We start from the raw sequence: 22613 nt of genomic DNA, 5'->3' as shown, positions 1-22613 counted from the left end.
GAATCTGAAATATAAACCTGCAGATAAATAACATGGTCTACTTCAAACTACACAATGTCAAAAACTTAGTCTTTCTTTACAGTTGATATGGCCAATCACATAACCATAAAAGACAAAAATGTTGAGTATATAAATACACACACAAACACATGCACACACACATATAGGAACTTATTACTGAAAAGTTTCAAGTTACGCTTCTAAGAAGATATCTTCATATGGGAACAGCTAGAAAAAAAATTGTAAGTTACTGAGTATTTACAACAAAGATGGTCTTTAAAATACAAAGGTTAAAATCCTAAACAGAATGGTACAAGTATCTTATATGAATTTAATTTTCATTAAAGCATAAACTGTTTTTGAGCAGGTTTATTCTTGTCAGTAAAGGAACATTTATTCTTAAGAATTTCTGATGTAATTGTAGCATTATTAATCCAACCCATCTGTTCTCAAAGAACACAAGAAACAATTCCCCTAAGTGCTCTTCAGCATTTTTATGACACTGGTTTCAGCAATTTTTTTTTTTTTTTTTTTTTTTTTTTTCTGGTTGGAGGAGAAATTTTTTCAAAAATTTCTTGCTATTTTTGCCCTCACTTCGAGAATAATTCTAAGTCACAGAACATATATAAGATATAGAGATATAAATTTAGCAGAAATAAGAAATTCTATGAAAGCACCTAATCTGATTATCCTATCAATGTATTTGAAGAAAAACTGTAAAACAAACAGGAAATCCATTTGAGGCTGCTATGAAAGTAATGTCACCTATTTTATTGTGTCCATGATGTCAGAGGCAGATGGTGGCGGTACAGTAGTAGAGGCTGAACCTTCTCACCAATATTCCATTAAATTTTGTTGCCATGAGACAGATGGCAACAGGGGCAGTCTGAAAAAATGCATCTGACACAGTAGTGCATATGAAGCAAAGATGTGTCATTGAATTCCTCTATGCAGAATAAATGGCACCCACTGATATTCATCAATGTTTGTTGAATGTTGATAGAGACCAAACAGTGGATGTGAGCAGTGAGACAACAGGTGCTGCATTTCAGCAGTGGTATCAGCAACAGTGAGTCACCTCCACTGGTGCCGATATTTACAAGGATCGCATGCAGGCTCCTATCCATCACTGGTGAAAATGCATTGCTAATGGTGACGACTGTGTTGAAAAATGTTTTTTTCTGTGTCTGAGAATTTGATCTATCAAATAATGTTACAGAGATCTTTTTATCTGTTGCAGTTCCCATGGAAATGAATGTAAGGCATTATTTTTGGAGCAACCTATGTATCTACATTGCAGAGATACTTTGTCTTCTAATACTAACAAGTAATCATGACCCTATATTAGTAGTACAGTGTTTGAAATCTGAATCTGAGTAACAACCGAAATTCAAATCAGTCTGAGGAGTTCAATCTCAACTATACTCTTGTAGGAGCTACCCTACATCTCTAAGAAACGTTGGCAAAAGATCACAAATTCTTATTACACTACAGATATCTTATACTACCTCTTGTATCCAATGAATCACAGAAATTCTATATTAATATTGGGGATTATTGAATACAAATAAATAACTAGTCAAAAACAAAGTTCACCCTTCCTTTAACAAAAAAATCCTACTGTACCATTTGTAAAATTCACACCCTTTTCGGGTTCAGTTTATTCAGATTTTAAAAAGAAAGGCTATAAAAATACAGCATTAGGAACACAGAAGGTATCGATCCTCAAATGAAAGCAGATCCTCAGCATGGCCTGCGTATCAATCTCTGATGATGCTAAAAGTTTTGGAAGGTTGTAGGTATCCTGAAACTACCAAGCTTTAGAGACTGCCTATTTTGCAAAGGCTGGTCTGCCTCAAATTCAACCGTGTTAAACTTCAAGTCTATTCTGACAGAAGAATATGCAACTATTTATTAAGTTTTGTCCTAATGCTGGCTGTCAAATGGCAGTTCTGCAACTCACTAGCAGAAGTTAGCTTCCACTCTTCTACAACGGCTATAACACCAGGATTTAATTGCTATAAACAAAGAAGTAAAATCTAGCTTTCTCCTGGAACCTTTCTAGTTCCAGTGAAATCTGCAGGAATCAGGCTTCCACACTGCATACAAAAACAGTGACACTGATCTATGAATTCAAGTATGTCCTTCAAAATAAGCAATCTTCATGCATATAAATTACAAGTTATTAAACAAACAATACGTACTGAAACAAGAAAGATAGCAGAATTAAGCTCATGAGGCTGCCTGGTATGGCATATAACTTTCAAACTATCTTGTAATCCTGTAATATATTATCTATATATTCCATTTTCTTGAAGTTATCTTCATAATCAGGATGCTATCACAACTATCATGGGCATTGGAACTATTTTTAATTTTAATTTAAAGAGCAATTAAAGAAAGACAATGAATACACAAGATAATAAAGTAAGTGATTAGCAGGATGCAAATGACATAGGCTTAATGATAATACCCTATTCTATTCTCCAAAGGGCCTGTTGAGAGGAGCCTTTTCTACATGTGGTTGTTCAGCTAATGTGCCTCTGCCTACAATTACAACATTGCTGACACCATTAACCACTGAAACAACATCACTTTGTGAAATCCTTGTTGTCTCATTAAAATGCAAAGGGTCAGATAATTTACCACATTGTGTGTCTTCTTTCGCAGAGGGTAATTAGCAAGCATTACCCAGTATGTACTCCTACTGAGAACTAGTGAAACTCTGTGAAATATTAAAAAATATTTAAAAAAAATATTTAATGGAAATTTGCAAGATTAACAATGATAACCTTAATATACCTTTATAGTCAAGAGGCCTTGAAATATAGACTTTTTATATGTTGAATATCAGAAGATGTTATGGTTGGCTATTTTAGAAACTAATCTTTAAATTTTCAGAAATTTCAGAAACTTATGCAATCTAGATCTTGCTTAAACAAATCTAGACACATATCTCCTTCTGCAATTAAGAACATTAAAGAAACAAAGAAACACAGCTGCAGAACACCTTAAAGTTTCTTAAAGGCTTAAAAAGCAAATCTTTTTTCAGAAAGACTTTTTGCAGCTGAACACACAGATTGGAGTAGTACATTCAAATGTCCAAGTTCCTGTTAATTGAAGTCCTATACCATCATTTAAAACAACCTTGATAACATTCACTATTGGCTTATATCTCGTCAGGGAGCAGAATGATCTCTTATTCTTTAAATGGAAGTTTGGGGACATAAAACACATTCCAATAAAAGTGAACAGAAAATTATGAATTCATTAAACTACTTTGGTATCTTGTGCTATATATAATATTTATATTCCAACTACTGTAAAATATGCTTTAATATCTTTAGGCAACTATAAGGACTTAAATATTTATAAAATGGCTAAAGATAAAGTATAGCTCTCTTATTCCTACATACAGATGATGTAAGGCATGCAATCAAAGACAATAACACTTTCAACCCATTTGTCATCTTAAAGGAGCCTTTCAACTTCAGATCCCTTGTGTGCAATCTACATAAGAGTTGTTGCCTACATAGGCAACTCCAAAGGAGTTTGTTCCTTAAAAACTACCAAGAGTGCTATACTTCACATAAAACAGGGTTTTCTGAAAATGGAGACAAAACTATAAATTTGCAGGCAAAACAGCTCCAAGTGGGGCTTCAAAATACTGCTGTATTTATCTCTGGGACATCTGGGAACAGGAAGCATTTTGATTTAATATTTCATAACATAGAGGCAATTGCTTCCTTGCCTAGTGTATAATTAATGCTCATAAAAAGAGCAGTTTTTTTACTCCTCAGCACCAGAAATGCACGAAATAGTGCACCTTCATAATAAGGGGTTTGATTTCAAGATGTTGAACAGCAAATAATAATAAAATAGAGTCACCATGGATTTATAACAGTCATGGGATGGTTAAATATATTTATAGTATACGTGTGAAATAACATGCTTGATGTACTGTGCTATCTACCTCTTTTTGCCCAGTTTTATCTTTCTCTGGCTGAAGCAGAAGACGTCCCGAAAGCAGAGGAGAAAGAAGCAATTGTGAAAGTTTGATGGCATTTGGGCTAGAACCTAGAACCATTTCTCATATACATGGACGTTGTATAAAAAAAATGTGTCTCTCCAGCCATTCCCTAACATATTTTTAGTTTATAAGCAACAGAATCAAAAATCTCCTTTCTTAGCAGTTTTTCTCTCATCCTGGGAGAACTTTGAGGGAAAGAAGAAACTGCTCTCCATGCATTTAAGCTCCAGCAGCTAATGTTAGGATCCAGCTATGAGGAGAAAAGAAGAAATGTAAATGGTGCTAGGTGGGAACTTTTCTCTCTGGAGCTCTTGTGAAGAGTGGAAGGCTGGTAGTGTCCTGTTTGAAAGAAGGAAATGACTCCTAGCACAGACATCTTTGACATCCATGAAACGAAGTTAAAAGAACAGTCTGTCTCTCTTACTGTCTCTTTATTTCATTTCTGTCCAAATCTTGCAAAGACTTAGACATAATCTAACATTACACAGGTGGATAGTTTCACTGAAGTCAGAGAGATTTATTAACTGGTATAACATTAAGGACATAACTTAAGTTTTGAACAAGAAAAGCATCTGACTGTAAACCTGCCAGGGCAAAGGCTATATTTTATTCTTGTATATATCAAGAGTACGACAACAAGCTCTTAATTCCATCTAGAGCTCCAATATGCTACAATGAAATAAAAAACAGCTATCAGCTGATCCATCTGGTTCAGCAGGATAAGAAGTCGTGTGCATGTTGAGAATAATGCTAAGTTACTTACTTATCATAGTGACCTAATCTTCAAATATGGGATTTATTTTCTTTTTTACCTTTTTTTTTTTTTAATTAGCTACAATTTGTTATTATTAGTTTGTTATTATGATGTAGGACACATGCAGGGAAATTAAAAAACCCTTATCTAGTTTTTCAATGACTAACTTCATTACTTGGGATGATCAGTCCTGGTTTTGAAAAATAATGAAACAAAACTACAACAAACATTCCAAAATTCAGTTGGTTAAACAATAACAACCAACAAAATGAAATAATAATAATAAAAAAAGCCAGATGTTATTTTTGTCTATCTACACAGAAGAATATTTACAACAACTGATGATAGCAATAGTATGTGGTACATTCAGGAACACAAAACGTAAGAATATGCTTATCAGGTGTAATCCCTGTGCTGAACTATCCAACCTGATGAACCAGTAATCCAGATGTATTTGAAAGTAAGGTACTTTATTTTTATTTTTTAACGTAATATAACAAATGAAACACGAGAAGCAGTGCTGGGTTGCCACAAAATGCTTTCCCTATCAGCACAAAAATAACTGCATTTATGATCAAATAATACATTTTGAAATTTTCATTGAAAAACTTGTGAGTGTAAAGTCAGACAAAAAAAAATCCACATTCATCAAAAAATCCTCCTTTAGAAATAATCATCTCAGAATTTTAATTTTTTTAACATCTGAACTTATAACAAACATCTCTAAAATTATCTCTAACAATTATCTCTGAAATTGACACAGTACCTTTGCTTTTCAGACATTTATCCTTCCCCTTGTTTTCCACTTCAAGTCCTGATAATACTATACTTCCTTCCTTTTGCTAACATTTCATAGATAAAACAATGAAGAATAATTAATTAATAGAGGAGAAAGAAATTGCTAACTCCAAGAACAATGGAATGTAGATCTGAAATTTATTTTAATAAGAATTTTCTTGCAGCAGATTGGTAGACTTAGTCCATCAAGAGTTGCAATAATATAAGAATCTAAATGAATAATCTAATGAAACTCAGTGGCTTATGAGTGACAACATCTCTTCCTGTTCTCTCAATCATAGCTTAAGACTCCTCCAACAAAAAATGATTATGAAACTAGAAGTAATTTTAAAGGAAACCTTAAGAAAACGAAACCAGGCTAATCAGACTTGTGCAAGTTTATTTTAGCTTGCATAGTCTGTGAGGCTTGAAATTTAGTGTCTATAATTCTGTGTATATTTATTTGATTTTATAGGATTTTCTGCAGAAAATTCCTGCCATGACATATTATTCAGGAGTTGATCCCTTTTTTTTTTCTTTTTTTTCTTTCTTTCTTCTCTCTTGTTGGAGGATCTATTACAAGAACAGTCAATGTAGGCCTAAAATGCCTCTCTTGTTGAAGTAGCATTCCTAGGGAAAATTCTCAGAAATTGAAGTGGTTCATAAAACAGTTGCATTTGTCACTAAGCTGAAATACATCTACTCTTCTGTACCGTGAGTTGTCTTGTAATGCCCATTGAAAAAAATGCTACTATACAGCCCTTCCTTTCCGTACTTCAAACTGGTTTGAAACCATAATATTTGTTTTTTAACTGTTTAGCAAGGTGGGTGGGTTTTTTTTTGTTTTGGTTTTGTTTTGTATTTTGTTATAAAACATACTGCTCCTATTATATAGGCCTGACTCAAAATAAGATGTAAATCACTATCCAATAAAAGCAAATTACTGAGTTTGGTATCTGAATTTATAACTCAGAGGCTACTCTGGTACAGTATTTGTAAATCTCTATACTGTTAAGTATAACTGTCTGGCTTTTGGGAAGAAAGCCAAATAGCATTTTTAGTTACAACTCAAGAAAAATATCTTATGTTCATCTGGTGAGTAAAACAAGTAAAGTTCCCACAATTTAAGACTCTGAAAGAAAGTACAGGAAACATGAAAAACTAGATAGGAATAGTCAATAAGTGTTACTTGAAGAAGAAAGGATGGAAAAAGTATGGAAAGATCAACAGAGTGGGGGAAGAATTACTGGGGCTCCCCCAATTTACTGCCAAGGCAGAGCCCATCCCAGACGCCTTCCCAGTGCTTTGGAGGAATGGAGTACAGATGCTTATCATGGATCTAATATTCTTTGATCTTCTCTCCAAAAAGCATCTATACAAAATAATTCATTTTCTAGTTGAGGGCACACAATTAGAATCAGAAAGGATCAAGCAATAAGAACAAATCTGCAGTATCTGAGGTTGGTTTTTCTTTCTGCCAACAAAGATGTAACTTTTTATAAACCTTTCTAGGAAGATTATCAATGAACATCTTGTTAAAGATAAAAAGAGGACTCCACTTATCACAAATAAAAGATCTGAGTTTATGAATCATTCTGTGAAGATGTAGCCAGAAATCCAACTTTACCAAATTTTACATTTCAGAAGCTGAGATGTCCTCCGGGAAATGGCAAGGTTTGTGCAGATTCAGTGGGATATACTTTGGCTTTGTCCTTGGCTTTGTCTACATCTCCCAGCTCATTCTTTGAACATCAGATTCTGCATTCCTCCCATTTAGTGAGTCTAAAAAGTTGCCCAGTCAGATTTGAAACCTTCAAAAGCCCTTAAAATAGTTTCAGCATGAGAGATTTTAACAATACAAGTCCAATTTGAAGGATTTCCTTCTCTTTTTGAGTAGAATAACACAGTACACTTTATGTAGGGGAGTCTAGTAAATCCTTCCACAACAGTTAGGTTTTTCCTTCTAATACATGCTGCTCCTGTGTTGTCACCAGCTAGACAGTGATGATGAGTATAGATTTGACAACTTAAGTAGTTTAGTCCCATCTGTTCTGGGTACTCCAGGGTCTGCAGTAATTCTGGTCCAGAATTTATTTTGTTTTCTCTGCCTTGGAATTGTGGGGACAAGTAAGCTACTTATTCCGTTTCCTTCAGAAGGTCAAGCCACTGTACTCCCAATGGTTAGTAGATAATACTAATATTAACAGTATCAGTTATTATTCAAGACAGACAGACCAGAGAACAAAAATGTTGTCAGAATATTTACCAGGTCTGGACAATTGATGCAAGCCAGCTCAAAAGCTGAGGAATATTTTAATGATATGAAGAGACACTACCAAGTCTTTGTTTCTGTGTGATAACTCCTTTGTCCTTAATAAGTTCACCTTGAACAACTAATGAGAAAATACTTTGTTGATATAAACGAGATTAATTCAGTAGACTTTCTTTTATCAGTTAATTTAGCTTGGTTATGTGTTTAAAAAAAAATTCTGGGAACCAGAGGCCTTACTGTTATAGAATTTTGCCTACCAAGAAAATTTGCCATGGCACGTCCTTTGCTCCTTCTACAAGCCCCTTTATCACCAATTTCATATGTCCAGTTGTTGGTATGATTCTATCTCCCTTGCTGGAAAGGGGTGACTTTGATGGATGCAGAAGGTTGGCTAGTTCTGAATGTTTATGTGACTAGGGTGAAAATGACTTTGGTGTTAAGGGAGGTGAAGAGGATGAGCCCCTGTAGAAAAGGGAATGAAATCTCAAAATTTGATAGTTCTTTTTTCTTCATATAAAGAGAAGACAAAGTATAGACATGGCACTATATTTCTGTATAGTATGACTATTTAATACTGGCTAATTATCAGGATTTATTTAAGAATCAGATCTGTATCCTGCTTATGGCACACCTTTTGTATTGGCAACATCTGTTACTGAAATGAAATAGTCACAGGTAAAAATTTGAATGATCTTTATTCATTCAATAACCTATAGATTAAATGACTGTCACTTTTTTTCAGAGAATTATATATAAGGTGTTCCTATGAGATTGCATTTAGTGACTAGAGCATTATATTGACCTTCTGCTTGGAGTAGCAAGGCTAATTCCCTCGTTAATTCCCTCACCAAAAATCTTGCCATGTAGGCTCTGCGTTTCTCACATATACTGTTCACATATACTGCTTTGTTTTTATTTCTTCTCTTTTCAACACCCTCTCAAAGGTCAACTGATGTTCTTTCACAAACCGAGATTTTCTACTGTCAGTGTTCCTGTGATCAAAAATAGACATCACATAAAGGAGCAGCACAGAACCCTTTCAAGGGATGGTAGTGGTGAGGGAAGTCATTCGAAATGATGCATTCAGAACTAGAAAAGCTTAATGTGGCAATACTTAAGTTTGCATAAGCCAATGTGAACTGAAACATTTTCCCAGAATAAGACCCATGAAAAAATAACCAACAAGCTGGTAGTAAATTTTTGGTTTTGAGATCAAAAATATCAAATCCCATTTAACATCCCAGTAAAAGAAAGAATCTGAGTGGCTGTATTCCATTTTTCCAGTGAATTTCTAATAATGACCACAAGTCATCATAATGGGAGTAAGTCAGACTCTGTTTATAATTTTTTCATGATAATTCTAAAATACTTGGGGTTGCCTTGTTTGTGGGCCCTGGAGTTGAAACTTCAAACAAACATGAAATGGAAAAAAGATCTTTTTCTCCCTCTTTAAATAAAGTTGTTATCCAGAAAACTATCTAAACTAGTTTTGAAAAATTCAAATTCTTAGTTTTCCAGTGCAATTTAACTCCAATATGAAATTCCAACACACTCCCCTACATTTTTTTTTCCTAATTCTGATGAAGTCTTCTGTATTCAAGCTCTTTCTATGCATAAGAAGTTAAACCTTTGTCTCTGATATTTGAGTCATAATTTCTAATTCTTGATTACAGTGTGGAGAGAGCAATTACCAAACTTAGTTTTCACATTCCTTAAGGGAGAACTATCTCGAGGTCATGCTCACAGGAAAACTGCAGACCAAATCACTATCTCTTCTACATCTACAGTTAAATCAGGGCTGGATTCAGAGAGAATATTTGCTGTACCACTTACTACATTCATTAAAGGTAGGACTTCAGTTGCATAAGCTGCAAGACCCTTCAGGGATGGAAAGATGATTTTTTTTACACTGATGGTCTTTGCCAGGGTGCTTATGAGTGCTTTGCAGCTGCTTTGCACAGGCACAGTTGGTGTAAAATAGCCTTTGGCTACCAAGGAATCAGTCCCACCCTCTCAGCAAAGACTGAAGGATTTTCTTCAGTCTTTAAATGGGATGAGTACATGTCAAAGCATGGGAAAAAATCAGCTTTGAGTTAATTCAAAGTGGCTTTTTGATCAAGAAGGCACAAAATAAAAAGACATTTAATCTTAAATTCTTGTTCTTTTTGTTTTACTTTTTGACTTGTGTTACTAAGCTTTTTTTCTCTTTGGCTCCAATGCTCCAATGTGCTTCACATAAAAATGAAATCTTGTTAGACAGAAGCAGCAGGTATTCAAAATTTAATACAAATTAGCTTTGGCTACATGAAAGCAACTGCCCTGATGAGAAAACCGCTGAGCAGGGCATGGTGAACACGCAATGATTTTTAGATTTTTTTTTAAGCAAAACTTTAACAAAAAGAAAAAGAAACATGCAAAAAAACAAGAAACAGTTTCATGTTCATTCATTTTTACTCTGCAGGATGTGCTTTGTGATGTAGCAGAGAAACTACGTGACTGCCCCTTTAAAAGCCATCATACCAATCAGCAGGTTTAACTGTCAAGCAAGCTGATGTAGGGCTCTTTGAATTACTGAGTGAGGGATATTCTTCCTGCCAGGTCCTGTCCCCTGTAGGCACTGCAGAGAAGCATTATAGGGCAGTCCTTACCTTGGGAATTAGCCTGCAAGACCCCAATGCTGTCATCAAACTGCATAGATTTGATGTTGAGTGACGCCAAGATGCATTCCTTGTCCTGCAGCGAAGCATCATCAATATTATTCTGATTGGCTGACAGGATAACGCACATGTCGCAGAGGTTGATGTTGACAGCCCTTAAATCAGCCCGACTTAATGGTGTACCCTTCGGCACAGAGAAAAAAAGATTGGAGGGGTTGGGGGGGGGGGGAAGGTTGCAGGAGAGGAAAAAAAAAAGAAAAACAAATTAAAGATTGAGAAGGAGCTTTGGGAAATTATTTAACAAGTATCTTTTTTATGCTCTGACATTAAGCTGGTCTAACTATGTGCCAGGGAATAGGAGATGTGTGCTAATCTAAAGGGTAGTTGGTGCTGATGGCAGCATTTTACGTTCAGTCTCAATACTCAGTCAAGCTAATACTAACAAACAAGAAAGGGGAATAATGCCAGTGTTCTGCATCTCATCGGTGACTTGAAATTGTCTTGATTTAAGTTGCTATCATGTGGCAATCTCTAGCTCTCTGAATAACTCTTGAATAACAAGAGGCGTGATTTAAATGTTCTTTTACCTACTACCAAGTCACAATGTTTAAACAGAAAAGTACTACGTGTCCTACACATCTGAAATGCAATCAAGATAAAGCTGTTATTTCAATCTAGACCAATACACAAAAAAAGATCTTAATCCTTTTCAACGCATGTTTTTGGTACTTCTGGAAGGAAAACACATTGATCTTCAAGGTTGTGTGATCAAACTGTTTGCAACAGAAACAAGGCTAACAATGGATATAACTAATGTATCACACTCTGTTACCACAATTCTCAATTAGAGATGGCAATATTTAAAATTAAACATTGTGGTAGGCCATGGGTTTCATAGTTATCAAACAGAGACATGACACTTAACCAATTATGTTTTCTTTGATGATAAAAGTTGTCTTCACATACAACAGTCTGTATACCTCTAGTTACAAAATTTCCTATCTATTTCATAAGGGCTGCAAGATCCATGAAAAACAGCATGATTTTCTATGGAAACAAGATTCTGATGTGCCACATCATATGGTTTGGCACCCAAAGAGCCTAATGATAATGAGATTAAGCTGTACCTTTTGTAACACAATGATTTTCACAAAACACAGGCAAGATCCTAGACTGTTAGCTCCTAATCAATCATGGTGAGCATCTCCTGAACTCCACTCAAAATATTCAATGCAAAAGTGAATTTAAAACATGCAAAGTAAAGGCAGGACTCAATTCTTCTTCAGTGATAGCCACTTAGTTTCAGATGACTGCATAATTATTTCAAGTTACTTTAAATAATTTGAGGCCAAACACCTTTTGGAAAATAGCATACATTGAATGGATAAGGTTTCACCATAAAGCACTCAAAACTTAAGATATGATTATTTCTGCCACCTTAATTCTGCTCTTTGTGTCTGTACTATGCACCAAGAGAAGCAGGATTCCTGTGGGGAAAAATAATATGTAATCATGTAATTAATTAAAGACTTACTCTTAATGACTTTATGCAAAGGGACAGAACTAAGTCTGCCTGAGGATATTTAAAATTGGCATTTGCTTCCTTTTAAGGAGTTTACTCAGCAGCTTAAAAATATCCTTAAGTATAAACTTTATATGAAATATCCAAGGTTTTTGTTTGTTTCAAACCAGAACAAATGTTTATATATTGAGATGCAACAACATCCCTATCAGAGATTAGCAGCAAGCTTTACTTTGTGAACAAAAGCATAGAGAATAAGGAAATGGGTTTGAGTGGCCTCCATTTAACATACGACTTCCACCAGTATGATCTCAGTCACTTTAGTAGACATCTAACAAAATAATGCTGATAATTTTAACTTAATATCACCATTCAGAATAAGATAGACTAGGACAAATAAATAACTAGATAGATAAATAAACACATAAAAGCCTTAAAGTCTGCATGGTCTTTAGCATCCTTCATTACTGTATAAGTAAATAACTCCTTTATACATTCTGTATTTTCAAATGTGAATTAATCAGTCATTTAAGCTGCTTAACCTGAAATTTGTCTGAAATTCTCTAAAATTGGGTGCAAACTGACTGGAATAAGTAATGCCGCTTCAGAATTTCAAATAAAAACTTTACAAACACACAATACATTACTGTATCATATTAGATAGCTTGGAAGTAGCAGCTAGATTCCATTAGTACTATCAATTTAATTCTGATTCCTTATTCTTTAGCCTTCACAGTGACTGGAATTAAAAGGGATTGGCAGGAAGAGGAGGATATTAATAGACTAAATCTGATATTTACACCATTTTTGTGACAGCAGAGAATCTTGTAACATCTGTTGGGTCAACTTCCAGAAAAAAAAGCCAAGGACTAACAATAAAACTATATTTAATGTAACAAAGTCTGAATTTATGAGGAAATGAAGGCTGTCTTTCCATTCTACTGCTGTTTTTCTGATTATGCAGTTCAGATTAATCCATCATTTATTCGTTTTCAATTGTTGAAATGTAGTTATTAGGAACTGGTAAATTCATAATTTTTCACTGAGAAAAACATCCAAACCCATTTTATAAAGAATAAAGCATTGCTCTTGTATTTATATCTTGGGGTCATTCCCCTTCTGACTGGATCTCTGTGGGACATTTATAGTTTTGAACATACCAGATCAGTAGCGTGGAGGTCTTCACTGTTTTGTGTGCACAAGAGAATGATACTAATATAGAGAAGTGGAAAAATAGGACCTCTGAATTCTGGTTTCAGTGGTTATCCTACTAAGATCAATAAGAAACCTTTCCTTGATTTCAAAATGGTAAGGATATTTTAGAATGGATATGGTAGGAATTGAAATGCTATGACAATTTTCCTGTAATGTTAGCCAACCTCCAGCATGTTTTAAAAAATATAGACACACATTATGCAGGTAGTGTACAGTAACAATATTTTTAAAAGGTTTTGTGAGTATAAATACAACTATAATTTCATAAATAACAACTGTCATTTCATGAGGGAAATCACACCAGAACAGAATACATGCAGTGCACTGCAGTGAATGTCTGATATGTAACACAACCAATACGTTTGATAGCAGCTGAAATTCATCCAATGAGGATGATGAGGCACTGAACACTGCAGCAAATATCTTCTAATAAGGTCTCACAGGGCTCTGTTTTCATAGATACAGTAAAGGGAAAAGCTAAGTCCTCAGGCCTATAAGTAGACAAAAGTAAAAAAATGCCTCTGATCAAAGTCCATATGAATCTGTCCAGTTGGTGTCCTAAATCACAAAATATCAATAATATGGCTTTGGACTTACAGGCAAGATTGAAACCTTGGGGAAGTTATGCAGTGTCTCCCATTCCCTTCTCAGGTATTCAAGTGAACCCACAAACACAATGTGCTTGAGTTCATGGTAGTGAAAGTTGCTGGCTCGTAATGGCATCACTAAATTTCTTAATCCAATCAAAGCAGATTTAACATCCCCAAATATGCAAACGACTACATGCCCACTTAAAACTGTCATCGCTGCTTCACTTCGAGTCTAAAAAACAAAACAAAATGAGAAGGGAGAAATGAAACAAAGGGAAGCTTAAATCATATACTGAGTTTTAAATCATGAAAAATGCAACTATCGATATCGTTTATGCACAAAGAAGCATTTCGATAATAGGCTGTTCATTTTCATACTTATTTATCCTTCATTAAATATGCTCAGAAGACGAAAATTCCATTCTTGGTAACAAATCCTTCAGCGTTCAGAAAGACGTACTGGACCAAATTCTGATATTTTATATGTTGCTGCACAAGTGGATTAAGACTGGTTATAACAACAGAAGCACTGTGTATTTAGTTAAGAACAAAATGTGACCTACAGTGCACTTAGCTGTTAGGGGGATTATAGGAAATATATGCAAAATCATGCCCTAGCTTACAAATCTCTAGTGTTTCAGGATCAATTTGAAAATGAAAGCAATGAGTGCCCAGTTTTAGTCTTAGTAGGTCTTAGTAGGTCTTCATGGCATCACAGGAACCTTGTGTGTCTTCTTATTCTCTCAGGGTCAATAGACCTATTTTAGGACAAGCTGCTACTACCACAAGAAGCATTTGAAGAACCCTCTGCATGGCTCTGCTTTACAGTGAATGCCCACTGCATTTCACAGAGCTCCACTTTGTAAGAAACATCTCATGTGCAAGGTCATGACTAATAGTAACTTCTCAAGCCAATCAGACTTTTGGAGTTGCTGAAAAAAAAACCAAACAATAAAATAAACACCAACTCATGGAGAACATTTAAATGATGCTCAGAATTACCTTCTCATCTCAAGACAAAAATTACATTTTTGCACTAATCTCATCAGTGGCAGTATCAGTTCAGTAGGCAATTCAAAAACCATTGTGATTAAATAAAGTCATTATGAAACCATGATCTTCATATCTCGAGCCAATCTTAATATTACTGCATTCCATCAAGTAACTGCAGATCCACTCATATCATATATCATATTGTAAAGAAGTTTTGGCAATGAATAAGACTGCAGGGAACTGCAGTTTTCTCCCCTCAATTATCCATGCTGTAAGCCCTGTTTCTGAATTGTGGAAGTTTGACAACATATAAAACAGACCGGAATATGAAGCAGAATTGTTCATTACATGACAATTAGTAATTTTCTAATTTGTTAAAAAAAATAATAATACATGAGCTTTCATTTTCTCTTGGGCAATTAACATGACTGCCCATTTCTACCATAACAGTGGTCTTGGCTCTTAAAACAAATGAACACAGAAGTGAATGCTGGAGTTGAGCATGTAAGTCATCCCATGTATGTACACATGGGTCTGAACTACTGAGATTTTAGAAGCCAGAAAACAAGACCTTACTCTATAATCATTAATCTGTATGTAGTTACATATATTTGTATGGCAAAAAAAAAAAAAAAAAAAAAAAAAGGAGTTGTTACTACCTGATAACACTGGAAACTTGTAGAGTCAATACATACATTGAAAAAAAAATTATTTTCTGATTGAGGCATCATCAAACATCAATTCAAAGACAACTTCAGAAATCTTTAAATTATATTCTAGTTTGTATGTCTGTGATCTCTAAGGATAATGTTAAATTTGCATAGATCATAATGTAGGCATAAATTGTAGACTGAGTTTGAGAATGTGTAGGGAAGCATTTTGTTTATAAAGTCTTCAGCAGTGATGATGCACGAAACAGAAAGATCCTGGCCAGAGTCACAAATTCAGAAGCTAATAGGGAGAAAAACTGAAATGATATCATCAAGAGATAAGAAGTGAGGCAGTCCATAATGACATTTTCAGATAAATACTCTTCAGAGTGGGACAGCATATAAAGGTCATTTTGAGTCACCTGCTAAAATGCGTTCAGAACATGAAGGCAGATTTCTACTGCTGTCTATTACAAAACACTATGCAGCAGATCTGCATTTCCTTGCCTGCTGAATACATATAAACACAGACTAATTAAAATTGTTCAGCTAGCTCTGTCCCACAGCTCAGCCTCTGAAATTTAGAATTGACTTGCTTGACTGTCTAAACACTGATACTGCAATACCAAGCAATGTCATGGTTATTACAGAAACCCCTGAGGAGAATGGGAAACAAGCTTTTTACCCCTGATTGTTACAATAAACCAGGGCTGTCACCATCACTGGATGCACCATGCCACAGTGCAGGAAAATCTAAGAGAACAGGCTGAGGAAAAGCTTTATAAAGTGTGACAAACTGAAGATCCAACAGGGAGTTCATTTCAAATATCATCAGTTTTGTGAATGAGATCTGGAGTTAGTTACTTGTTACTTTTAGGTATGAGTACATGAACACAAGTGGCACAAACCTTTACTGAGCAAGATAGATTGTGATAGGCCTTCTAATTATTTTTAATGACTTGAGTCAGTTTGATGGCTTCCTCAGTTAAACAAACGAAACAAACATAAAGTAGGCTCTCACTGAAACATGCTATGAAAGCAGATTAGTGATACTACTTACTCTGGCCTATTTGGGCATCTTGACATGTTGGAAATTGAGAGAGAAGTTTAAAGAGAGCAAAATTCATATAAATAAATAAAAGATAATGCAAAACAACGCCTGCTATTATTAGAATCGTTACTACCTTGCTTAAAGAGACAAATGGGGTAAGTAAACATTTAAATATTTCCAGCATGACTTCTCTAAAGATTTAAACTCAATATGCAAATTTCAACTTATGAAAAAAAAATTTGGACCAGTTTTATTATTATATTTGGCATATGGGTTTACATAACTGCAGTTCCTTAATGGAAACAGTTAGCTTCAATTTCATAATTTCACTGTTTCTGTTTTCAATATGATAGCACAGTTTATAAATTAAATATCAGTTTTATCAGTTCAAAAACCTCTTCTCATCAATACCTACCAAAATGACCTTTTCAATATCCTTGGCCGGACACCAATGAAACATTCCTGTAGAGTCATATTTTTTCACATTGGCATCCATATTGTCAATCTGTTCATTGCCAGGAATTAACAAGGGGTCATGCCTGGGGAAAAACAAGTTGAGGACAACATAAGTGGAAAATATTATGAATTATGGATGGAAAGATATCCCAGGAGCAATGTACAGAGGGAAAAAAGTAAAAAATGAAATGAATTTACACTTTAACATGCTTCCTATTAGGCACCTTAAAACAAAAGCTAAAAGCAAAAAATGGTTAAGGTTTAAATATGAAGTGCAGTTTGAAATATTTTCTATATGTTTTCTACACCAATAACCATTTGGCTTTAAGCAGGGCTTTCTGACACCATCATGTCTATGAAAGTTTTTTTTTTTTCCAGTCCCACTTCTCAAAAATAAATATCAGAGTTGCTATTAGAATCTGCAATGAAGTAGAAGGGATAGGAACACAGCCCCATGCTGACTGACTGGCATAAGTATGGAAAGCCAATTGCTTGCTTTTACCACATACAACTTCTGACGTGATGCTCTTCACAGTAAAAGCTTTAACAGGCTGCACTTTAAATATTTTAGCAATTTGCCCAATCATATTTTGCATTCCCAAACTGAAGCCCTTTAAAGATTCAGCAGTATGTCATTTTAGAGCAGAGTGACTAACAAATGCGCACATCTGGAATACATGATTTTAATACCAAACAACAATGTCCATTTTTTTCTGACAACTGTATTTGTGATAACCTCTTAAGTGTTGTGAAGTTTTTTTGTTTGGTTTGGTTTCCAAAAGATTTGAAAGCAGAAGGCTTTTCAAAGAAGAAGGAAATCAATATTTTTATAAACGTGCTTTCCAGCAACATAGCTACACTCAAGCACAGATACATACAAGAGAGAATCCTTTATTTGTATACTAAGAATCAGACATTCGACTGAGAAGCAAGTGACTCAAGAACTCTTAGATTACAGTGAAGATCCCTCTGTGACATCATTAATTAGTAGCATTAAATGAGGACCTTGTTTGCAAAGCACAGGAAAAAAGGACCCCTGAAATCTTAAAACTAAGCAAGGAACAGATCTGAGTCTGGCAGAACTATAGTCCTAATGTTTCTGTTGTGAATGCTAGAAATATTCTAATAAAGAACAAGTACAAAGAGTATATTAAAGAATAAAATATTTTGCAATATAGGAATGCACTAAATAATCAGAGGCAGGCAGACAAATTTTAAAGGAGTTTCTTTTCTGCAATCTTTTAAATAAAATATTGGTTGATAGTAGTTGAACTCTCAAAACTGGCAAGTTTCCTGCTTTTCAAGCATTTGAGCAAGCAGGCTGTGGTAAGGCACTTGCTTTTCCATTGTCCACTACAGCAAACTTTGAATGCCGTTCACGGTATAGGTTAAATTACACTGAATACTGTCTAATAAGTTATCATGCTTATGGCAGTTAAACATGTACGGCTTAAGAAAGGCATATTCTCTAATTCCTTTTAGGTTATTAGTTTGTGTAACTTCACAGATGTTTTAAATAGTTATTTTTTATATAGATGTATATGTGTTTATCTATCTATCTATATTATTGAACGTCTGTCTCTGTTTCTAAATAAGAAACTTGGTCAAAAGGTGAAGAAAGCATCAAGAGCATCAGCTGTGAGACGGTTTTCTTTTTTATTTTTTCCCCACGCTTTCACAAGACAATTCTCCATGAGCCTTTCTTAGAGTAGTACTGAAATAAAAGCAAAGTTCACTAATCAAATATTCCAAATTTTCTTCTCTTTCTGTTCATCGGTGAAACTACATTAAACCAATCTAAAAAATGCCACATTCTTACTTCCTAATCAGTGTGCCCTGTCTTCTCTGAGACTAAACAGATCAGCTGAAGCTTTAACAAAAAAGAGTACTTAATAATACTCTAATCTTTTCACAGAAAGGATACAAATTGAAAGGTGATAACAGATATTTGACATCAAATGATGTTCTGCTGTCTTAAGGTCTGAAACAAGTTTTAGTGTATGAGTGCTCTAAGTCTATTGTACTCCCCTCTTCGATAAGGGCTTTGCATACTATTTAAGGAATTTTCAAAGTAATTTGTGCTAAAAATAAATTAGAATTTTACCTAGATATTTTGCTTTCTTTTTATTTTAGAGCTTAGTGCTATGGAAGGAGCAAAGAGTATGAATAATCGTATATAAGTTTCTATTGATGTTTTAGGTAATTTTTATTTTTATTTCTTATATATGTTACTTATTTGCAAGATAGTAAACTATCTGGATCCTCTACTTTCACTTGGAGTACAGAATCTTAAAAGCAGCAAGCAGGAAGGGACATGCAACAAGAAAGTATGCAAATAGATTCTGTTGTACTACTTTTGTTGTACAGGAATTAAACACTGCCTGAGAAGGACACTGTGATAAGACTAGTGACACAATGTTACAGGATCTCCGTTCTTTTGTATATAATTGTACTTATTAAATTTGAATCACCTGAGCTACGCTAATATTTTCATGTCTTTAGTCAGTAATTTTTTATCTTCAGTAAAGCAATCACTGGAGATGCCTTCAAAGGTTGAAAATTGTTTATTACTAAGCTTAAACTTTTTCCTCAGATGACAGAAAATATTTAAAATATTTAAAATATTTAAAAACTTGTTTGTGTTTTAATTCCTGCTCTTTTTATGAATTGCTACATTAATAGCACACTATTACTATTATGGATATATATATACTGTCATAAATCTGACGATGAAAACCCGTTTCACAAATACGCAAAATTAATTAAGACAGACACAGAGAGGCCAGTGCTGTCAAATCTGCCTAAGGGGCTTAACACCTTCTTCCCAATCCATGTTGCACAAAGTATTACAGTTGTCCTTACAGCCAAATCAGTGACTAAGTATTTCTAGAGCCCTTCTATCTGCCTCGCCCTTGAAGATGTGCCTGTCAAACTCTGCCTGAGTTGCATTGGCTGGTTATTCTGGAAGAACTGCATTTGCGTTGCAGCCATGCTGCAGACGTGATCTCCAGAGATATTAAGATATCTTGATGGCTTGAAAAAAGCTTGAAAAATTCACACAATGTTTGTTTTGACTTTATGCTTGCATTGGCTTGCAAAGCATCTGGTCATTCCAGCTAGGAAAATATAAGCTTGTGGGAAAAGAGAAAAAAAAAGTTGAGTTCCTCTCATTCATAATCTCAGTTTAAATATAACTTCTCTGGTTCTCACGGTGGATACTATATACACATGATACATAATACATAAAATGGAGAGCAAAATACAATCCTTTCAATTTTTGAAAAGCATGTTAATCAGTTATGATAAATTAAACTTGAGAAAGATAGCAAAAAGAAAGTAGCAACCCCCAGAAGCTTGACTGGAAGACAACAGCAAAACCATAAATCCCATGTTCAGGAAACTTGCTACGAGAAAGCCAACATTACATTTTAAGGAATACTTTCCTTGCAGTATAACTAGTGCAAACCCTCAGTTTTTGAGTCTGGATCTTCCGTGTAATGACAGAAGGACAGAATTGGGAAGACTGACAATTGTAAGCATATCCTTTGTCACCTTGTCTTAACCCTGCAGCTATCACTTAAGTGCAATTGTGCATGAGAGCAATATACATTCACAGATCTCCAGTGGAATTCTTCTGTATTTTGGGAGCTAGGAACTAGAATACCACAGGACGAGTACAGACCCTGATGTTTTTTGAAAACTTGTAGTCTTTTCACATCATTAAAAAAAAATTACTTTACTTTTTTTTTGTTGTACCCTAATATAAAAATCAATGGCAAAAACATCCCCAAGAGCAACACATCCTCTCTTTTTCACGTTCTTGTAAAAGTCTGCTGTTCTACCCTTCTCATGCAGATAAACCATGCGTAGATTTTGTACACAATATGACAGTAAGCTGTCTGCTACTTGAGATTCAGGGTCTTGAAACTCACCTTGCATATAGGCCATGGACTTTTGAGTTTTCCTAATTGATTTTGTGTGTGAATGCGGGTGTGTGTTTGTGAGTGTAAGCACACACATAATTTTAGAAGGATGTGGTTTGCTGAAGACAAGATTGAAGGCACACTAGAGAACGTTTCATGCCTTTAAAATTTCTCCTACAGCTATCCTAACAAACTGTGGCAATTAACATGTTGTTAGCATTAGATGTATGCAGCCAGTGCAGGTGCTAATAATTGAAAAAGCATTTAGAGCTTTTACACCCTGGCTGAATATTTCATGATGTGCTGCATGTTTCACTACTTACTCAGTGGGCCTCTGTCACTTCAATCTTCTCTGACTGCTTTGACTGGTGCTATAAAGCTCAACCAAGATAGAGTGACGGCTTGTCACAGGCAAACTTCACCGACTCCTGCAGCTCACTGGGACTAGCTGTGAAGGTTGTCACGACATTCTGATGGAATTCAGCAAATGTTTTGTGACTAATACACCCAACATTTGTCGGCTACCATTAGCCATTACCTGTGACCCTCTGCAGTCTGTGTGAAAGGCATTAGTTCGTAATGAGAATTTGTTGCCTACGTGTATCATACTAATGACACTTCAACTGATCTTTACTTTCACAGGTTAATCAGCAGTGAAGTTTGTAAGGATTCAATGTACAGATGCAAGGTGTTTTACAGAAGAAAACTGCATGCAACTAGAGAAAAAAAACCTGGAGTTTTATCATTAAATGCTTTTATTGTCATATACAGAATCCGTACTAATACTGGTTTCAACATTACTCTGCCTTATTCCTTCCCTAAATCAGCAAAGAATGTACCTAATACAGAGATTATATACAGCATCAGCTTATGGGTTGAAACAATCCTCCTTCCTCCCTATTTCTTCTTCCCTCCACTCAAATACCAAAAAAGTTTTTTTGTGTGTTTTCTTTGTTCATTTTTTCATCCTCAAAAGAATTACGGATGAGTTCACATTAATTTATCAAGACTACCAAGGATGCTGATATAGGGCTGCTTACTGAAAGAATTTTGCTCATTAAAGTATCTTGATACCTCAGGACATGCTGAGATTATGCTTCTGAATCTCTTTATGTAAGAAAGTTACAAAATACTTAATTTTCAGACTTTTATCTAGGAAATTCAACAAGGAGGAGACAAGGCACAAAGCCAATACATCTTTTGGTTTTAAAATTTCCCATTCACATCTGCTCAAGCGACAGAAGTAGAAATTCTTGAGTGGTAGGAGAAAGAACCTGAAAAACTAATTTCTCATTTGTAAAATACAAATGCACAGTTAAGTGGCATTATAAAACACAGAAGTGTTTTTTTCTACTTAAATGAAGTGTACTCTTTAGACCTTATGACAAAAACTACCTCTGTTGCACACCAGCATTACAATAAATCATTGTTTTCTTTAAACCTTGTATAAAGCTGAAGAGCTTTTTCTTTCCTTTGATCTGAGTGGGTCTCCTTTTATTCTGAACTTCATAAAAGGCCTTGTTGATTTTTCCACTGGAAAATTCTGCTTTCATTCTTGACACTACCCTCTCATCTCAAAAACAATTGCAGAAGACTTCACATTTCAATTTGAGAGTGTTCTTATTCTCGTGGTTTGCAACACAACTACTAATGGTAGCAACAGAGGGTTAACATACACTACTCCCTACCACCCAAAACTTTTGTTCTATAAATTTAATATAAA

The 22613-nt window shown here is 34.8% G+C and overlaps 1 protein-coding gene across 1 annotated transcript in view; it reads right to left on the bottom strand.

Annotated features, from left to right (window-relative positions):
* KCNMA1 (potassium calcium-activated channel subfamily M alpha 1) overlaps nucleotides 1–22613 on the bottom strand; it is a gene marked incomplete at both ends in the record, with an annotated part of 433608 nt that overhangs the window by 31662 nt on the left and 379333 nt on the right. The window contains 3 exons of the mRNA XM_079535276.1: nucleotides 10482–10674; nucleotides 13825–14049; nucleotides 16927–17050. Coding sequence (XP_079391402.1) covers nucleotides 10482–10674; nucleotides 13825–14049; nucleotides 16927–17050 — 542 coding nt within the window. The remainder of the gene's footprint in view (nucleotides 1–10481; nucleotides 10675–13824; nucleotides 14050–16926; nucleotides 17051–22613) is intronic.

This window comes from Tetrao urogallus (assembly GCF_951394365.1).
Source record: "Tetrao urogallus genome assembly, chromosome: 5".
In the NCBI taxonomy this organism is placed as follows: domain Eukaryota; kingdom Metazoa; phylum Chordata; class Aves; order Galliformes; family Phasianidae; genus Tetrao; species Tetrao urogallus.
The sequence above is the reverse complement of the archived record's forward strand: the minus strand, read 5'-3'. Positions and strand labels throughout refer to the sequence as shown.